The sequence below is a fragment of the Erigeron canadensis genome, chromosome 3 (assembly GCF_010389155.1).
Source record: "Erigeron canadensis isolate Cc75 chromosome 3, C_canadensis_v1, whole genome shotgun sequence".
NCBI classification, from domain to species: Eukaryota; Viridiplantae; Streptophyta; class Magnoliopsida; order Asterales; family Asteraceae; genus Erigeron; species Erigeron canadensis.
In genome coordinates this window covers 47,376,157-47,397,039 of record NC_057763.1, presented here as the reverse complement: position 1 = coordinate 47,397,039, position 20,883 = coordinate 47,376,157, and the positions used below count along the sequence as shown (strand labels likewise).

The 20,883-nt window shown below is 32.3% G+C and overlaps 3 protein-coding genes across 4 annotated transcripts; 2 read left to right on the top strand and 1 right to left on the bottom strand.

Annotated features, from left to right (window-relative positions):
• Positions 1-863: 863 nt before the first annotated feature.
• Positions 864-2,183, top strand: LOC122592270 (probable F-box protein At4g22030). Its single transcript, XM_043764459.1, has one exon. It carries the CDS (start codon positions 864-866, stop codon positions 2,181-2,183), a length of 1,320 nt encoding a protein of 439 aa, XP_043620394.1.
• A 5,680-nt stretch (positions 2,184-7,863) lies between these two features.
• LOC122592931 (dihydrolipoyllysine-residue succinyltransferase component of 2-oxoglutarate dehydrogenase complex 2, mitochondrial-like) lies at positions 7,864-17,785 on the top strand. 2 transcript variants are annotated; one of them, XM_043765265.1, is made up of 14 exons: positions 7,864-8,072; positions 8,311-8,372; positions 9,113-9,199; positions 9,290-9,338; positions 9,648-9,675; positions 9,839-9,906; positions 10,016-10,090; positions 10,172-10,272; positions 10,869-11,141; positions 16,151-16,245; positions 16,430-16,520; positions 16,647-16,757; positions 16,953-17,147; positions 17,371-17,785. In XM_043765265.1, the coding sequence occupies exons 2-14, from the start codon at positions 8,328-8,330 to the stop codon at positions 17,560-17,562; spliced, it is 1,410 nt and encodes a 469-aa protein (XP_043621200.1). In that variant the 5' UTR covers positions 7,864-8,072; positions 8,311-8,327; the 3' UTR covers positions 17,563-17,785. The 2 variants fall into 2 exon arrangements, with proteins under 2 accessions (XP_043621200.1, XP_043621199.1); XM_043765264.1 differs by having other exon boundaries at positions 7,864-8,081.
• A 171-nt stretch (positions 17,786-17,956) lies between these two features.
• LOC122592932 (aminomethyltransferase, mitochondrial) lies at positions 17,957-20,431 on the bottom strand. Its single transcript, XM_043765266.1, has 4 exons — positions 20,290-20,431; positions 19,075-19,643; positions 18,863-18,981; positions 17,957-18,658 (listed from the first exon to the last, which is right to left on the bottom strand). Exons 2-4 carry the CDS (start codon positions 19,630-19,632, stop codon positions 18,112-18,114), a joined length of 1,224 nt encoding a protein of 407 aa, XP_043621201.1. The 5' UTR covers positions 19,633-19,643; positions 20,290-20,431; the 3' UTR covers positions 17,957-18,111.
• Positions 20,432-20,883: the final 452 nt, after the last annotated feature.

The following is a 20,883-nucleotide window of genomic DNA, read 5'->3' as shown; positions in this document are numbered from 1 at the left end:
GTTTTGAAATACTTATTAGGTATTATTTTTAATTGAATTGTTATTATATTTTGATTATTTTTGTTAGATTGTAATAAGTATAGTAGTGTTTATATAATATATATATATATATATATATATATGTATAAATTAAACTAAGCCTTTTGGTTATTTTTTTATCTAGAACAGCTTACGCGTTTCAATTTGGTAATACCAGTCAATAAAACCAATATGTCTAATAACACTCCGATATGACTAAATTACCGGTTTTAATAACATTCCAATATGACTAAATTACCGGTTTTTAATACATTAGTAGTTAAACTTCAATTCAATACATTTAATTTAACTTGTCAAATATTATATGTGCATTGATATTGGTTGAATTGAATTATATATTATGCGTAATATTTGTCAAAATTAGTTAATTGTACGTACTAAAATTGAACCCAAACAATTCCAATTGATTCCTGCCAACTTAACATATACCCATATAATTGTCATAGTTAATAATTGGTCAGGGTCAAAATAGGGCGTTGTTAAGAAACGGTCCATCCAAATTATATTAGCTAGCTTAGTATTATATGATATGATGTCAACACACTTTTTTTTTTTATATCCATTCAAAGTTTGACCACTTCATGAGTAGTTTTCTCTATTCAATAACTGCCCGGCCTAGCTCGATCTATATAAACACACATATATCGACCATTTCATTTCACAACTTAACACACACATATCAACCTTAATTTAAAGCTAGCTAGGTAGCTAGAGAAACAACAAATTAACACACACGTACGTACACCCAGCTGTGATCATATAAATACGGAGATTTTTTTTCATAAAGAAAAAAAAGGATTGAGTACTACATCGATCGGGTATATATGGCTGCCATTATTAATAATCAAGCAGCTTCAAGCATGATTCGTTCAAATACATTATTGTTATTCGGCTCTTCATCGTCGTCTCATTATAATAATAATAATAATAGAGACGTGGCAACGAGTGCTATCCATTTTCCCAGGATTAACACTAGAAATAATAATACTAATATTGCAGTAGTAGCATCAAACATAGGTTTGGTGGAAGAAATAATGTCAACAAGAATAATCTCATCTTCACCCAGCAAGCCTAAAAGCCCCAGTGATAAGTCTCTGCGGCCTAATACAGTAGTAGATGATGAAGAATTGTTAGTGATGGAAAAGCTTTATCTGATACTAGAGACAGTGTCGGACCGGGTGGAGATGCATAAGAACATCGGAGAGCAAAGGGCCAATTGGAACAGCCTTCTGTTGACGTCCATCAACACCATTACTCTTTCGGCTGCCACCATGGCTGCTATCGCTACTACCACTTTGCCAGCTGCTAGTTTGGAAGCACTTAAGCTGTCATCTACATTCTTGTATCTGGCTGCCACCGGGATGCTGGTTATCATGAACAAAATCCAACCATCCCAACTCGCTGAAGAACAAAGAAACGCCGCACGCCTGTTCAAGCAGCTTGAAGCCGAAATCAAGACAAAAATGGCATCCATAGGCGTCCGCAATCGTCTAAGTATTACTGATGTAAATGAAGCCATGAAGAAAGTTTTAGCTTTAGACAGAGCTTACCCTCTTCCTCTAATCGGTGTCATGCTCGAAAAGTTCCCGGCCAAAGTCAAACCTGCGGTTTGGTGGCCCCAACAACAACCAAGGACTACTACTACTCGTCGTCAAAAAGATAATAATGGCTGGAGTGTGGAGCTGGAAGAGGAGATGAGAAACATCATTAGAGTTTTGGAGATAAAAGATAAAGAGGATTACTTGAGGTTAGGCAACAAGGCCGTGAAACTCAACAAAGCCTTAGCCATAGCCGGTCCTCTGCTCACCGGCTTAGGGGCAATTGGTTCCGCATGTCCTGGGGCCATGATGCTTGGGGTCATGGGAGGTGCCATGGCCAGCGTTGTGAACACGCTACAACACGGGGGCCAGGTGGGCATGGTGTTTGAGATGTACCGAAGCAATGCAGGTTTCTTTGAGATGATCAAGGAATCCATTGAATCAAACTTGAAGGAAAGAGATGTCCACCGCAGAGAAAACGGCCAAGTCTTTGAGATGAAGGTTGCATTGCGTCTCGGAAGAAGCCTGTCCGAGCTTAGTGACGTTGCCGCTTCCTATTCAAGGACTGGCGACAACATTCAAGAGTTTGGAAGCAAGCTTTTCTGATCGATCGATCATTCTTTTAATCTTAGTAGTTTAGCTAGAAATTACATACGGCCGGTATATATCAATTTCTTCATTGGTGATTCATTATATTTATTCATTGTATATATAGATCAACAACTTAACAAAATTAATGATCAATAAACATGCATGCGCATGCACATGTAAATCTATGTACATGCAGTTGAGAAAAATAAATACTAGCTAGTATATAGTAGTACGTTGGAGCTAATATGTATCTACACTATAAATATTTTATGAATGTTGAAAATATTTCATTGATTAATCACAAACCGAAATAGCTAGCTTAATAAGTTATATAAATAAAATAACATGCGTATCAGAATGACTACATATGTAAATTAAAATACATCTTTATCTACTAAATTACCATCATTAACTCCTTAAATCACATGAATTGTTTTACATCAATTATCTATCTTACTCGCCGTCGTTGTTACTACAAGTCGCCACCACCACCACCGACACACCGCCGCCTACACCGTCGCATTGCGCGGGTATTCGTCTATGAACAAATAAGACAAACACGAACAATTCTCCAGCCGGCTTGTTATTATTCAATAGTACTTTTGCCCTACTTGTACAAAAGATAATACTCCCATACGTAAGACGAATGCATAATAGTGATTCGATCTCTCAAGTTAGCCAGGAACTTGATCATGCTTCACTAATTAATTTGACCATATGTACGTTGAACAAATTAAATTAATTAAAGGTATCCTTCAGTACGTAACTGCTTTTTTGAACCCTTAAATTTTCCTCTCATCAAAATTAATTAAATCATTATCAATATGGTTATTTAGTGAAGCTTGACCTTCAAATTTCTTACGATCGAGGATATCTAGTAATTAATTAGTTGTCACTTCAATAATATATGGTGCTTAATTTCAAGAACGAGATCGATTTGTATATATATGAATATGAATATGAATATGATGATAGCTAGTTAAAAGTGTATATATATATATCCATGCATTTCCGATGATTCATTGAAGGTTACAATTTTTGATTAGTTTATTCTAGTTAGCTACCTTTAATATATAGATAGATCGATCATGTGCTTAATTATTATGCGTAAACACATAAACCGGCCTCGATCTACGTATGTGGAGGTAATTTAATATTATTATTATTTTTTTATTTTTTATTTTTTTTTGAATGGCAGAACAGATATTATAATACTACGTATCAAATTAGAATTTAGAAGTACTGGCTTTGTAAGTCAAATCGATCGTACGTGTAGCAGTTTACGATGCAAGAGTAGTGACGCGTTAATAATATATTTAATTGGGCACGTGCTTCGTTTTCAAAGTAAACAAGATTTGGAAATCCTTGATATATTCCTCTAAATTTGTTTGTATTCTTTTGTGCTTTTATGACAATTATTTATATTAATTACACAGTAGTATTTGCAACTGGTCTACATAGTATACGTGCAAGTCCATACATGGTTGATCACCGTTAACATAAACAAATATTTTAATCAAATCTAATCTAATCTATATATCAATCTTCATGTTACACGTCTCATTTTGGTGAACCAAATTCTGGCCTAATTAGAATACAACTTTACAAGTTTACATGGATCATGTGAATGTCTACTCTCATCTATCTATACATGGTTCTTTTGACGTCAATGGGCGCCTTCACCTTATATGGAATGGGTTTGGACTTTGGAGCATGCTTTTCCTTATTGGGCCTGAAGTAGCAACAACCATCATCTTTTGCCCAAATGAAAAGAATACAGTAGTTGTTGCGGACTTTATCTAATACTAAAATATAAATCAATATAAATCATTTTGCCATTTTTCTAAGAAAAGGTGATTTGAACTACTTAAAATTTGAACTATTTTTTATCAATAATTTAAACATTTCTATCTTATATACTTATAATAACTTTAAATCTCAATCACTCATTTTTTTTCTCTCTCCTCAAATCTCAACCACTCATTTTTTTTCTCTCTCATCCATAAATTATTTTATTCCTCTAATTCATTCAAAATCTTTTATTTAAAAAACCGTATATTGATAAATTATAAAAATTGTATAGGTGCTCTTAAAATTTCGTGCTCTTTCATTAAAGATCTCATTCGATATACTTTCGACGAATTTTTAAATCCGAGGGAAGAGCCCGCACGGCTAAAGTATTTGGCTATCACACTCTATAACTTATCACCTCCTATTACCTATCACCCCACCGTCTCACCGCCACAACACGCGAGCACTATCTCTCGTTCTTAAATAAAGGTCGATCAATAAAGAATTGAAGTTCTTAATTTCTTGCTCAGATACGGGGTAGGTGTCAGACCGTGAGAATGGAGCTGCGAGTAGCGACGCGAGTGGTATTACAATGCAAATATGGTGTATATGATTAATTATTGAATCTCATCACTAATTAAGTACATATTCCAGAAGTAAACAAACAAAAACATCTTAGTAATGAAAATTTGGGATATCCAGTAGAATTTTACAAAAATACACCAAAATCATTATGCTTATGGACGCGGTTGATAAATGATTATCAATGTGAGACGTTACTTTTTCATGCTTATATCGGTATTTTAAAACCTCCTTTTCTGAATACATCCAGAGACAAAGCCAATAAAGTTATTTTGATGAGACAAATATTGAATATTAGTCTTACGATTTCTATTTATTCCTTATATATTACTTAGAATATTAGGGACAAAGTTTCAAATTTACTCTTAAATTATATGGAAACCATGTTATGCTTGTATTCTTGGTATTAAACAATGTTGTGCTTGATACCTTTGTAAACATTTGCTATCGATATGGGGTTTCAATAGTAGCGAAATTGATATTGGGGTTGGATGTGCAGACAACACAAAATCTAATTCCATTGAATTTGTTACTTTACTCTTGAGATAGAGGTCAAAATGTGTGTATTTATTTTCCAGATAGGGTCACGCCTTTGACGCAAACTTGAATGGTTGATTTTGTGCCAGTCGTAAAATGACTAATGCAACGCAAAATAAATGTGCCATGTATGAAGATAAGTGTGTGTGGTTTTCTTGCCTTTTCCCAATCTTCTTTTAGGGAATTAATTAGAAAAGGTTGGTGTTGGCTTCCTAAAGTAGATACAAAAGTAGTTTCCATGGCTTAAGATATCGGGACACGAGTTGATAAGATATTTGTTGATTGTTGTAACTAAGGAGTGAGTGTCTAGGTAATAACAAGATGTGTTTCAAGTTAATAATGATACTTTTTGAATACTTTTTGAATTATTTTGAGTTTGTTTAGATATATGTCTACACGATACGTAATAACAAGATGTGTTTCAAGTTAATAATGATACGACTCTAAAAGGTTGAGAGTGACAATGATCATATGCGACTCAAATTTGAAGACAAATGTAATATAAATAATAAAGAAAATGATATATTATATTATTTTAACTGTTTGATTATGACAATTATTAAAACAAAATTATAAAATTAAGAGTAAAGCTTATTATATCATCTTTGTGTATAATAACTCGTTTTAGGACTCGTTTGTTTTTTAAATATTAAGCGACTAAATTGATAAAGTGGTTGAATGGATAAATAATATTTATACATATTAAAATAATACAGTTTTTTTGGTTATTAAGTAAAAACATAAACATTTTTTTATGATCTAGGGGATTAAGTGACTATTTATTTATTTATTAAGTGATTAAATGTATAAATAATATTATAATATTAATATAAATTAAGTTATTATAGCTGTTTTTTATTTATTTTTAAATATATATAAAAAAAAAAACCTTAATTCATATTTAGAGAATTATGAATTCTTAGATAAAGTTCAACTTTTAATTAGAACCATTAGATTAAATGATGATTTCATATACGTTATTTATCTTTTTTAGATTTAATTTTATTTTAATAAATTTAAACTATTATTATTTTCTTATTTAAGTTTGTAGACATTAATAATTAATCTTTTTATGATATAATTATAAAAACTAATATTTTTATATTTTACATCATTTTTTATCTTTAAAGTTAATATTTAAATTTTTTACTATAATTTTTTTTAATGTAATATGTTTTTATTAAATTATATTTTTGTATAGGATTTTTATCATATAAATAAAATTTGGTTATAAGGATTTTTGTATAGTATTTTTATTATATAACTTTGTTATTAAATCAATGTTTTGAAAACCAGACCGGATGTCAAACCAGTCTTTTTAATAAAGAACTAAAAAATAAATATGGAATCTATACTTAAGCTATCACAATTATATATCAAAATAATAATTATATGAAAATTGCAATGATATTATACATAATTTTAACTTAGATAAACACAACATACATATATAGATTGATAATTAAATTGCTTAGTAATTTTAGTGTATAACTAAATTATCCGAGCAAATTGGTAAAGCACAAGTACAATGACAATGCAGACATATCCGGATGAATGAAAGACATCCAAAGAAGCGAAATCCTAACTTAGCGAGACCTCTAATAGATGTATATATTTTTTAATTGTCTGGTCACTATTAACCGAAATCTAAACAACCACTAATGTAACTTCATTTTTTTTTTGTTTAATTCTTACCTAGTTAAATATTTGTTAACTTATTATTATATTATACAATAAAAGTTTTTAGTGTCATCTATATAAATATTAAAATAATAGGTATCCTAACATTTTAAAGTCTTCTACAATTTAAAGCTATTTTTAAAAATTGCCACATAGGTATTTATCCTATGTGACATCTCTTTATTTTTTTACAATATATAAATCTACAAAATTATATTATCTAAAACTATTAAATTAAATAAAAATAAAATTTATATATAAACAAAATCTTACAAAAATAAAAGTAAAAAATCACATTCTATATCATAACAGAAACCGTATGAATTTAAAATCTATTTTTAAAATTGGAAAATATTTGGTTTTCAAATTATTTATTTCTTAATTTTACTATCTAATATAACCAATATTATATATCACATTGTAATATAGTTTTTTATCCTTTTCGTGATGGTGATTTTATATTTTATAAAAACTATTATCAATTACTAGGTGAATTCAACGTAATTTGAATCATAGGTTTGTTATTTGTAATCTAATTATAATTTGAATTTGGTTTCTAACTATATCTAATTAAAGTTTTTCAACTTTTACGAATTTTATTATTTGATGAAGTAAGTTTTATGAAACTATTTTCTTTGAAAGAGTGTGATGAAATTTTAATAAGTCACATATCACTTTGCAAAAAAATAAAAGATCGTTATGATTTTACATTACATTTTAACTTCATTTTATGTTCATTAGTATTGTATGAAGTATAATATGTGATAGTTAATATGAATATTTGATAATGTATGTTTTTATATAAATGTAAAGATTTTCATAAATAATAACAGTTATATTTTGAATTAATCTATTTCAATAAATATAAAAATTTCTATTTAATGATAATATAGATTTATATGTACATGCCTAAATAATGTATAGTTGTTAAAAGTTATTATAAATATTCATATAACTAAAACAACATTGTGCGGGTAAAAGACCTAGTAATTATATATGTTTATGGAATTAAGAAAAAGTTAAATGCTTCTTTATTATATTGATATTTTTAAGATAATACAGTACATCATTAAAATAAATTTTTTAAAATAATACATAGAAATTCTGCGGCTGGTCGCCTGGTCTGTCCCTGAAATACAGACTCATAATAATAAATAGAAGATTTCTCTTCTCATCATTCGAATTCGAATAATAATAAGAAGGAAGGAAAATAATTTTTCTGTTTTTTCTTTTTTGTGAGTAATAGGGAAAGAAGAAACACCCCAACAACCATCCCAGATTTACATTTACATCTGAATCGCCTTTATTGACTCGGTGGGTGGCGTAAGTGCTCTCGCTAACTTTAATCGTATATATTTTTAAAAATAGTTTTTTCACCAATCGATCGGGAAAATTTGAATCTTTTTTTGGTCATGTCATTTATGTTCCTTTTTTTCATAGCGAATAAAATAAAGTTTTTATAATTTCCTTTATTTTATTTATATTATTATATGGTTAATTTTCAGCATATTATGTGGGCAGTTTTAACGAGTTGTATTGATTGATGATGTAGTTTTGGAGGGAGGCAGGATGTGGGCAATTTTAAGGAGGAAAGCTGCTTTCGTGAGTCATAATGTATGTAATGTTTAATTGTTGTTTATGCTTTTTGATAATTTTTTTGGTAGGGACTTATTCTGCATTTGTTATACGAGTTTGCGACATGAAATTTATCGTAATCAGAGGCCAATGCTTCATAATCAAGCCATCAATCACTTTCAATACAAACACCCTTCTTAATCGGCAGACTAAGCCACATTTCTGTCTGTATGTCGTCAAATTACAAGTTGTTACTTTGTTATGCTTCAATTCATTTTCAGAACAATGTTGTTATACTTGTCACTTTTTGCTATTTATCGTGTGTATCAAACTTCCATACAGTTTATTGCGTGTCTCAAACTTTCAATTCCCTCTTACTGTGTGTATCTCCTCACCTCTTCATAAGGTAGCACGTCTTTTTTGTTGACGTGACAGCCATATAGGTTGTCCTGTCACCTATAATGTTTCCACTTCACCGGATTCAAAGAGGTCAAAGACATACAGTTACAGTATCAATAGTTCAAAGTTTGATATATACACAATAATATAATGTAACTTGTAGGATACATTTTGCCCGCTTAGCTTATTAAACTATGGAGTATTAACAAGTTTTAAGGTTTGGAAATGGGGTGGATAATGCAGCATGATCATTCAGAATGTGGATGAGATATTGTATTTTCCCAAGAATTTATCTCACATACACAACTAACTTGTACTCTACTAGTATGTGTGTTAAAAAGCTAATCTCGCATAAGCATTGATTTTTGGGTTGTTTGCAGGGTGGAGTACAATCATTGGGGAGAACTCTCCCTGTATTGGCAGGATCAACACAACAATGTTCTGTTGAAACAATCGCAAAACCTAATGTACTTCACGGATTTACTGGATTTTCATTTATCATTTCATGCTGTTTTTCATCAAGGATTAGTTGCTAATTTTGTGTTCAATTTTGAAAGGCACCAGCTCGTGGAAGGGGATCAAAACTGTTGAGTCATTTTCATCAAGGTAAATTGATTATGTTGACATTGTCAATCAAGTAATTGACTATATATGAAATATTGTACAGGCCTTTTTTGTGGCATACTAATTTTCTCATTTGTGTAAATGGGAACACGATATGTTGGCAAAGTTTAACTGTTTCGGACAAATTTCTGTAACGTAAATGCTTAAAAAGAAGTAAAGAACCATATTATGCTCCTATGGTCCATAATCAGTTTATTGCGCAGTGTAGCGTTACATTTCATCCTCTCATGAAAGGTGTCACATATTTCAGTTTGGCACTTTGTTACTGATGTTTTACTCGTTTGATTATAGGTGCTCAAGTTCATTCACTCCCTCTAAGGTTGATTTTTGTACCCTTCTCTTTTTTTACATGTGTGTGTGTTCCAGACATTTATGACCAGGACTATTACTTAGATGAAAGATAAGGTCAACACACACACACACACACACACACATATATATTTTAAAGAGTATCCTTGTTCATTGTTTACAATTGGTTACAGGAATGTTGTATCTCCTAAAGCAGATTTTACCACCCACATGTGGAGTAGATCATTTTCTTCAGACATTGGTATACCTTTCTTTTTTATTGAATACTTTAAGATTGCCTGTACCAATGCTCATAAAAGTATATCTTTGCTATCTATCTGAATTTATGTTTCTCTGTTATTATTATGAAGGTGACTTGGTTGATGCTGTTGTCCCTTTTATGGGGGAGTCCATCACGGATGGCACTCTAGCCACTTTCCTAAAAAGTATGTTTCCTAGTTGCTTGGTTGTCGCTATTGTATAATAATTTCTTTCTTTGAGTTTTTTTTTGGATTATCTGCTGACAGAACCTGGTGACCGTGTTGAGATCGATGAGCCAATTGCCCAAATTGAAACTGATAAGGTGACAATTGATGTTGCAAGTCCTGAAGCTGGTTTTATTCGTGAGGTAATAATTTCCAGAGTGATTTTAATTATAAGTTGAAGCTAACAACTTCATTTACTTTTGTACTTGCATAGTTTAGGTATGATCAATGTAAATAATAAATGCGGGGTATGAAACGTGCAAAATGGGGTATAGTTCAGGTACCAAATTTGTAATTAACCCTTACTTTTATTTATGCCGACCATTTTACAATCACAGTCTATGTATATATCTATACCCTCAAGCTGCAGGGTTTACAATCCTGATGATTTTGATCTATTGGAAGGTTCTTGAGTGGTGACCAAGTTTATGGCTATCCCAAGCTGTAGTGTTTACTACCCCTTTTAGCTAGAGCAATGTTAGTTTGCTGCAAAAGGCCAAGAAAATGATTGATAAGTTCAATCACTCATTTGTATTGATGAAAAAGACTGCATTCACTACACTACCATAACAAACTAGAGTTAGGGGGTCACTAAGATAATAAATGCACATATTGTTACACTGCAAAATGTTACTATTCTTTCAGTGTATGTATCTGAACATGTAGGCTTGCCTTTAGTTGTAATATAAGAAACCTGGTCTATTATTATCAGGCTCTCTCATGTTAATTTTCATTTCAGTTTGTAGCCAAAGAAGGGGATACTGTGGAACCAGGTACAAAGGTTGCAATTATATCGAAGTCAGATGAAGGTGCGACAACTCATGTAGCTCCATCTGAATCAACCACCACGGCTGCACCGAAACCTGCACCTGTTGTAAGTGAAAAGGTGGAGAAACCAGCACCTAAAGTTGAAGCTCCACCTCCAAAGGCGGAAACCCAAAAATCTTCTCAAGCATCCCCGAAAACTTCCGCCTCAGAGCCTCAACTTCCCCCAAAGGATCGGGAAAGAAGAGTAAGCTTAAAAAACACAAGTATCTACAACATAAACTCAAACAGCATGTTCAAATTTCTTGTTTGGCTACTTTATGACACGGGAGAACATCATATATACCCTTACTAAACATCAAAATCTCATATTTACCCAACTCAAATTCTTAATATCGTATGTACCCACTTTAAACCCAAAACACATCATGTATATCCAAATGATAATTTCAAAATCTACCAATAAATTAAAACAGGAGTGAGACATCTTTTGATCGACACGTGGCGTGTTTCTTAAGCGACACGTGTCAGTTTAAATCTATATTTATATATTTTTTAGATTTTAGATTCCATATACAACTAAAACTTTTAATTATTTAATTGATATATAGATATAAATTCCTAATATTATTATGACTCTTATATTAAAAATTATATTTATTCATTATTACCATAAATATAGATTTCCATCACCAATCTTATTTTTTGACAATAAATTTAATAATTTAATATATATTTACTATTAAACTAAAACAGGATTGAGATAATCTTGAAATGATACAATTCTTGATCGACACATGTCCTTTTAATTAGTTAATTTATATTTTATTAGCTTTTTTTAATAGTATATATAGATTCAACTTTCTTATTAGACTTAGACTTATAATTAAATTCTAACTCTTGACTTATAGATACAAAACACATTATAACCATATTTGATCGATGGTTATTGTGTCTTTTTCTTTCTTAATTCTTCATTTTATATCAATTATATTACTTATAACAACTTACTTATAATAAGTTATTAGCATGAATACTCCAAAAATTGAAGTTTACGATCCAAAATTACAAGGCTATTTGTCGTCATCCACTATGCTTACAAGTTCCGATTTTGATGTAATTGTAAAAATAGAATTAAATCCAAAATTTTAACTAAACATATATTATATTTATCAATACGATTTATTATAACTTAGTTTCGATCATCGGTTTACTTTAACCACAATTTATTTCGTACTCACGAATCATGTATGAGGCATATTCATATTTCTTTATGATACAATCCACATAACTACCGTACATCGTACGGGTATTAGGACTAGTAATATTAACATATATTATTTAAATCATAATACTGTAATATATAATTAACAGAAACTGAATTGATATTTATATACTTGTCATTCTATGATCAGATATGTAAATTGTTTAAAAAGTTTATCAAACTATAATACACAAATTGAGTAAACAAATCTACTTGTATTAGCTTTAAATAAAATAAAATGACAAGATGAATTGTCGAAAACAAAATTGTACTTTCAGTTTAATGTGCTTAACTGTTGTCCCAGTAGGATCAAGAACAAGAAATATGTAATAATCTTTGAATATAGAAAGAATTTAATCGTTATTACACACTTGTTAATTTGTCTACACGTAATATCCTATATATACTAATTGAATGGTTACGAGTGAACCATTGCAATGCTTCGGTGGTGTTGATGGTTGTGTCTTTTGGCCAACCATTACTCCCTTTCAAGTATTGTCTAATTACATAATCAAACCTTCTAATTACATACGAATATAACTATGCATATAAGTCTTCGTATATAACTATGTCGATGGTTAATTCCAACATTCTCCCCCTTAACCATTGACGTAGTTAATCTTCGATCTTGTCTTCATTATCTTCACTTGTACTTTGAATTTCCTTTCATCTTATGCTTGATCTTTTGAACCAACTTTGAAGTAATAGTGCTCCAAAAGTGTGTCTTGTCTTTAGGCTTTCTTCCTTTATACATATCATTGCTTTTGACTTGTTGATCTTCCATGCTTAGTTCCTCATAGTCCTCTTTAGTCTCTTTCTCTTGATCAAGTCTTCCTACATATTTTTCTAGTAGAAATTTTCCCCACTTTAAGTCTTCATCATCATCGAAATTTTCAAATGGATTGCTTTGATTCGTTGGCGCATCCTTGCCAAGTTTTTCTTGAGTCTTGTTAAAGCTTGTGGATGCCATTAATAATTGTGGTTCTACGTCTTCTTCCACAAGGTTTGATACTTCTTCTCTTTGTCGTCTTTGAGGTCTTCGTCGACAATCTGATGCATAATGTCCAAGTTTGTTGCAATTATAGCATCTTACATTATTCACGTTCCTTGTAAATCCTTCTTGATCTTGAGGGGTTTTCTTTTCTTTATTGTAACTCTTGAATGTATCTTTCGAATAATTATCGTTTCTTCCATGTTGTCTTGAATTGTCATAACCTCGGTTATGTGGTGGAACATATCTTCCTCTTCCTTGATTATCATAGCGATGTCTTCGACCATTGTTGTCATGTCTTGTAAGTAATAGTTTATCTTGATGCTCGAAGATCTTTCCTTTCTTAATCTTTATCCTTTCTTCAAAGGTCTTTAATCTTCCAATAGCTTCGTCGAAAGTCAGTTCATCTAGATCCGAGTATTGCTCAATTGACGCCACAATTTGAATGAACCTCTCTGGTACAGAATTTAACAATTTCCGCACACGGGTTGCATCATCGAGGGTTGATCCAAGACTTGTCATTTGTGATGTAATACTTGTCATTTTCGCGGTAAATGAATCAATAGTTTCATCTTCCTCCATTTGTAACATCTCAAATTCGGATTTGAGAGTTTGTAGTTTCGCCTTTTGTACTCGATCTACTCCAACATTTCGAGTCTTTAATGTATCCCAAACTTCTTTTGCATTTGCGCAACTTGCTACTTGCAATATCATATCTTCGGGTCATCCTTGAAATAGATACCCAATCGCGGTTTTGTCTCGCTTTTCATCGGCTTTACTTTTATCGGACGCGACCATTTCCCATAGACCATTTGCTTGTAAAATGATCTTCATTCTTATCGACCATATCGTATAGTTTGTTGTCGTCAACAAGGGGCTTTGGAAATAGTGTGACGATCCTATTCCCTTATCGTTATTTGAACTCTCCCCATCTTCTTTTCCCATACTTATTTCTTAAAAGTTTCTAAAACAATCTTAGTTTTATAAAAGAAGTCTTTCGAAAATTACAAATATTTATAACCTTTTGTGATAACAACAATAGTATAAATATTTTGTAGTTCCAAATCTGTACTTCAACTTTTCAACAAATCAAGCCCACTAACTTTTGAATAAAAATGTACTTCAAATTATTTGAGAGTATAATACGTTTTGTATGGGCTATAATAAACTTGATCACTTAAATAAAAGATAAGTTTTAATAATAAAACCTGGGAATTATAAATCTGTATCCTTCCTTATCTGTTGGTCGACACCCAAACGGTTCTTCTCTCTTTTACTTTAAGCAATCTGCTTCTTCCTTTTTCCTTTTTATACGCACAAAACCCCCCAAAAATTAGGGTTCTTGTTCTACGCTCTCTGAATCGATATGTTTCTAAATTGATTGTCTTCTATTTCTTTTTCTAGTAATCCGATTGAAACAAAAGTTTCAATGATCGAAATAATTCGATGGTCTGTTGTTCGAAGACGGCAAACAAATACGGTTTCTTTTTCCTTTCTGATTGAAACGGTTATGTTTCAATGTTTGTAACTGATCGAAAAAAAACGGTTTCGATATTTTGGTTGTTCGATGACGGCGAAGAAGATAAAGTGACTGAATTTCTTATTGTTTGATAACGGCAAACAATTTTCTGGATATGTTGTATCAACGGCGATTGAAACGGCAATCGGGTAATGGTGATTGAAAAACGGCAATCAAGATTAATTTAATTGGCGATTGAATACGGCAATCGAAGTTGTTGTAAGTGGTGATTGAAAACGGCAATCGAAGTGACTGAAAACGGCAGTCTATTAAACGGCAATCGAGTAAGAATGGTACTCAATTGTAAGGTATGTTATTCTGATTTTGTTAAAACGAAAACTGATGATTTGGGGTTAATTCCATATCACGAAAACTGTGCTCTGATGCCACTGTTGTCCCAGTAGGATCAAGAACAAGAAATATGTAATAATCTTTGAATATAGAAAGAATTTAATCATTTAATCGTTATTACACACTTGTTAATTTGTCTACACGTAATATCCTATATATACTAATTGAATGGTTACGAGTGAACCATACATAATCACACCTTCTAATTACATACTAATATAACTATGCATATAAGTCTTCGTTTTTAACTATGTCGATGGTTAATTCCTACATTAACGAATTGAAACAGAGGCATAGAATTTGTTTTTATAATGATTTTCGAAAGGCTATGATGTATGTAATTATATTTGAATACAATGTTCATCACTCACCATATTTCTATTTCGTTAAGAGAATAACTTAGTTAAAAATAATGATAATTTTCTTTTTAGTGTTGTAGGCTTTGACCCAATATGTAACTATGTATTAATGATGAAGAAAAGTAAACACGTAAATGCGTAATTTAGGGGGTTTTAGTGTAGGAGAAGAAGGATATAATATTCAATAACAAAATTAGCTTATTAGTATTTGATTTTTAGAATATTTAACTAAGTAGTCAAGGACATAAATTTCGGTGTTTCGGTCACGGACTGGTATACGAAATATCGTTTTATTCGGTGGTATTTCGGTAATTCTAATATTATATATGTATTTATATATATATATATATATATATACATAAATAAGAGTAAAAGATAAAACATGGAAGTGCTGAAACAGAATTCACCGAAATTTCGGTAATTTCGGTGGTATTTCGGTCAAAACCACCGAAAATTTCGGAAACGATATATAAACCGAAATTCAATGCCGAAATTATGTCCCACCACCGAAAACCGAAATTTCACCGAAATTTCACCGAAATTGATAACATAGATATTTAATGGGGTTAAAATTATTATTTGGATATATATGGTGTATTTTATGTTTAAGGTGGATATATATATGATATTATGAATTTAAGTTGGGTAAATATGAGATTTTAGTGTTTAGTTAGGGTATATATGATGATTTCCCTTATGACTATTGTGATTATCATGGATAGTTTATTAAGCATACAAAAGTTATTAAAGTTTAAATTCCCTAATGTTGCAGGTCCCAATGACAAGACTAAGGAAGCGTGTTGCCACACGTTTGAAAGACTCCCAGAACACTTTTGCTTTGCTGACTACCTTCAATGAAGTCGATATGTAAGTTGGGATGATATTTCTTTGTACACTTATTATTCATTCACCATTTTCCTTGCTGATGTGTACTTCTATCAAGTAAATGAAACTCACAACCTGTTAATCATATATGTGGGAGGTGCCAAAAATTGAATCATTTGGTTTTTGGTCATTGGAAATTTCTTTATCATCTGCTTCTTTGATTCAGGACAAATTTGATGAAGCTTCGGTCCGAATATAAAGATGCTTTTCTTGAGAAACATGGTGTGAAGCTGGGACTCATGTCTGGGTTTGTCAAAGTATGTTTTTGACACTTTTCTGATTACTTGTCTCTTAGCAGCTGTATACCTGTTTGTCAGTTTATCATTTTGCTTCAAATTTTTTTTTAATATCAAATATATGTCGTGATGGTTTATATATCCCAGGCTGCTGTGAGCGGGCTCCAGAATCAGCCAATCATCAATGCTGTTATCGACGGAGATGACATTATATATAGAGATTATATTGATATCAGTATTGCTGTCGGTACTCCTAAGGTACATTTCCACTGTATCGCTATCAAAAGTAAAAGATCGACTCTTTTCTTGGGACTGATGAGAATGTTAATGTGCTTTTTTTTGCCGTGACCGAATTAAGGCCCGTTGAGAATCTAGAATGTTTATTAACTCTATTCTTCTTCTAAATGATTAATGTATTTCATTGGGTAAACTAAATTTGACTGTTTGTTGAAGGGTCTTGTCGTACCAGTTATCCGCAATGCTGAGACAATGAACTTCGCTGAAATAGAGAAGACGATTAACAGCCTGGCTAAGAAAGCCAACAATGGTTCCATTTCAATTGATGAGATGGCTGGAGGTTCATTCACTATATCTAATGGTGGCGTCTATGGAAGCCTTTTAAGTACTCCCATTATAAACCCTCCGCAGGTTGGATACTATCACTTTCTGTTCTAGTTATATACTTTATGCTTGCCTTCTTTATTTTTGTTCTGTAATTTATTCATCAACTAAGAGCATGCTTATTATTACTCAGAATGTAAAAAATATAGGCCATGTGCATGTAAAAGATTACAAACAGAGTATATGAATAAATTACAAAATAAAATAATTTTGTCGATCATATTAAAACAAAGTTTCATCTTTTGCGCAGTCTGCTATTTTGGGCATGCACTCGATAGTCAACAAGCCCATGGTGGTAGCTGGCGAAATTGTGTCAAGGCCAATGATGTACATTGCACTCACATATGACCACAGGCTGATTGATGGTAGAGAGGCTGTCTTCTTCTTGAGGCGCATCAAAGATGTTGTTGAAGACCCAAGAAGATTGTTACTTGATGTATAAAGCAGAAGCTTTTCTTCTTGAACATCTTGATTTTGCAAATAAAAAACCTCAGAGTATTTTAACTCAGATACAATGTTTGCTTTGAGGATGAGCCGGGGAAAGTGCTTGCTAATTTTTATTTTTGAAGATTCCATACTTGCTTCTTTAGTGAAACTTTGGAGAGTTTAAATTTATGTATCTTGGCAGCGAGTGAATGGAGTTTCTTTGTGCCTTCTATTTTTAATTTTTTTTTGGTTGATCACACGCCAAGTTATAGTTTTTCTAAGTTAACCAAGTGGTAATCTTGTTTTATCCAAAAAAGAGGTAAGGATTTTCTTTGCAGCATTATTCATTTCCTGGTAATGACACAAAAGTCTAAAAAATACACCTAATGCATTTAACTTTACTTATAATGTAACCATGGAATATAAATACTCCTCCATTATAGACCTGAAAAAGGTGTTTTGACCACAAAATCAAAGATTGCAGGTTTGCAGCATTTGAAGTTCACAAGAAACAAGTTAAATGTAAAGAAGGTAGCCTTTAGAACAGCGGAAGACATGAAAAAGATTATGTTGGCTTGTAATATTTTGTAGGTACGAAGGGCATTTTGGTGATTGACCCTTCGTATGTTTTTCCTCTGATTGCAATCTTGACTTTAGTGCCTGGTTTGTGCAATCCGGACTTAACGTACCCCATGGCTATATTCTTCTTCAAGCATGGGCTAAACCCTCCGCTGGTGACCTCACCAATGTTCTCCCCATTTTCATTTTGAATCTCACTGTGACTACGAGCAGGTGGGCCAGCCGAGAAAATCCCAACACGCCTGATGGCTGGTCCATCGGCAATTTGCTTGAGGATCACCTCAGCTCCAAGAAAACCGCCTTCAGCCCTTCTTCTCTTGCCAATAGCCCAAGTGAGACCAGCCTCCACAGGGGTTATGTGTTGCTCCATGTCATTACCGTATAGACACAGTCCAGCTTCAAGACGAAGACTGTCACGAGCACCAAGACCTGTCAGCCTCACTTTCCCTTCAGATTTTTCAAGAATTGCTTTGGTAAGATCGAGTGCATTTTCTGAGGGAACAGAGATCTCAAATCCATCTTCACCAGTATATCTGCAACCATTCACGAAACATGTCAAATTATTTTTTGAGCCCCTTCCAAAAGACTAACTTAGAGATTTCTTTCGGTGTCTGGAAAAAACAGATTATGATTATGATTTTGTGGTCAAAAATCAGCTTCAGAGAGCAAGTCAGAGATAGATGTATGACAACTGATTTGAGATAAACGTATAATATCCTTAGCTACAAGAAACATACCCAGTTCTAGTTAGAAAACATTTGGCACCATTGATATCTATAATACGGAACTCCCCAAAGTAAAATTTACTCAAATCCTCCTTTGTCAAGTGCTGAAGAGTCGAACCTGCAAGAGGGCCCTGCACCAAAAAAACATAAATGGAATACAAAACACATAGAGATCTCAATATGCTGACCAATACACATCTGTTTCTCATGTACTAATTACTAACCTGGAGAGCCAAAAGAGATCTCTCATCATAGATGTGCCAACCCACATCACCACCTTTGGCTTTAAAAGCCTTCATGTGTTCTTCAATGTGAGTCAAATCCTTATCTCGGCAGCCAGCATTAACAACCAAGTAAATGTGATCATCAGTCACCTTAGTGATGACAGAATCATCAATAGCTCCACCTTTCTCGTTTGTGAAAACAGTCAGGGAACCGGTACCAGGAGCAAGTCCTGCCACATCAGCAACCACAAGCTTTTCAAGAAACGCAACACTATCCTTCCCTTTGAGACTTAGCCCACACATATGAGAAACATCAAAAAGACTGCCGTTTTCCCTGCAATTAAGAGTGGATTCCATAATTGAATCTTTGTACTGGATCGGCATACTCCAACCAGCAAAAGGAACCATCTTTCCGCCATTAGCAACATGGAAATCATACAAGACAGTTTTCTTAAGATCAGCCTCCGAGGCATAGCATCTACGGGCAATGGTCTTTTTATCGGATTGACCAAGACGACGAGTGATTGATTGGCCTAGTTGCCATAGTCCTCCCCTCATTTTGCTTTATGCTTCAAAAGCAAGCAAATAAATATTCAAATTAGGTGAAAACAAAGTATCGCCGGATTATTAGTTTCCAATTCAATCACAAGTCGTAAATTCGGTATGGCAATTAATGTTTTCACTGATCAAGGACCATCTGATTATAGGCACATAATGAAGAAATCATATATATATATAGTAGCATATACTGAATGATATAGAGATTAGAATCAATCCAAGATTATACTGATTCCTATCAAGAAATCATAATCTACAACCAAATCAAGAACTAGAAGTTCCATCCTTTTTCACTTATATATATAATAAATAAATATAACAAAATCGGCAAACACATCGCCTTAAAGTAATGTCATGAACTTTACTAGTGAATGAACTGATAAACCAATCTTATATGCCATCACATTTTCATGTATATATACGGTTGCATTTCTCAACTGTATGACATAAAGCATCAAACGAAGGTATGAAAGAAACATTTATCAATCATAAAGATTAAATCTTTATAAGTATTTTGCATTTCAATAAAAGATTTAATCTTTGTCCCACATAAACAAAGATTCTTTCTTTTCATACAAGTGGATATGGTTTAATTACAGATACCAAAAAGAAATCAGATTAAGTGACAAGATAAAGAACAAAGATAAATGGGCTTACAACTGTGCTCACAGAGCAGCTACAATGCTCTTTTTTTATCCGTCGAGAAAAGCAAATCTGGATATGGGGATGGGTTTTGTTACTGTTTCTTTTCTTTTCTTTTTTTAAATAAGTTGGTGCATATATTTTTGATTGTACTCGTATGTGAAAGTAATATAAAAATGACAAAATGAGAGATGGGTTGGTGAGTAAAAAGGAGTGGGTGGAGGAGAGCTTTTGGTGACAAATCGAACCCCATCGTTGGTGAGTGGTGTTCGGTTACTTGGCCCTTTTCCTTGATAAGGGTTAGTGGGATGTCTCTCATCACGCCCATTCATATAATTTTTCTTTTTATATATATTAATTGCGAGCCTTAATTTAAGAACCTATTTTTTTACAACTGTAAGAATCCTTAAATTATATATCTGATCACATGTCTTTTTTGTTCACTCATATGTTAAACGTTATAAAAATACATATTGTAGAAGAAAGTTTTTTTCAAAACTTTATATATATACTCATTTGTTAACATGTGAACGGAAACGTGAATATATTCATTCACAAGTTCACAAAAGGTTATTTTGAAGGTTTTTTTAAAAGTTTCTTCTACAACAT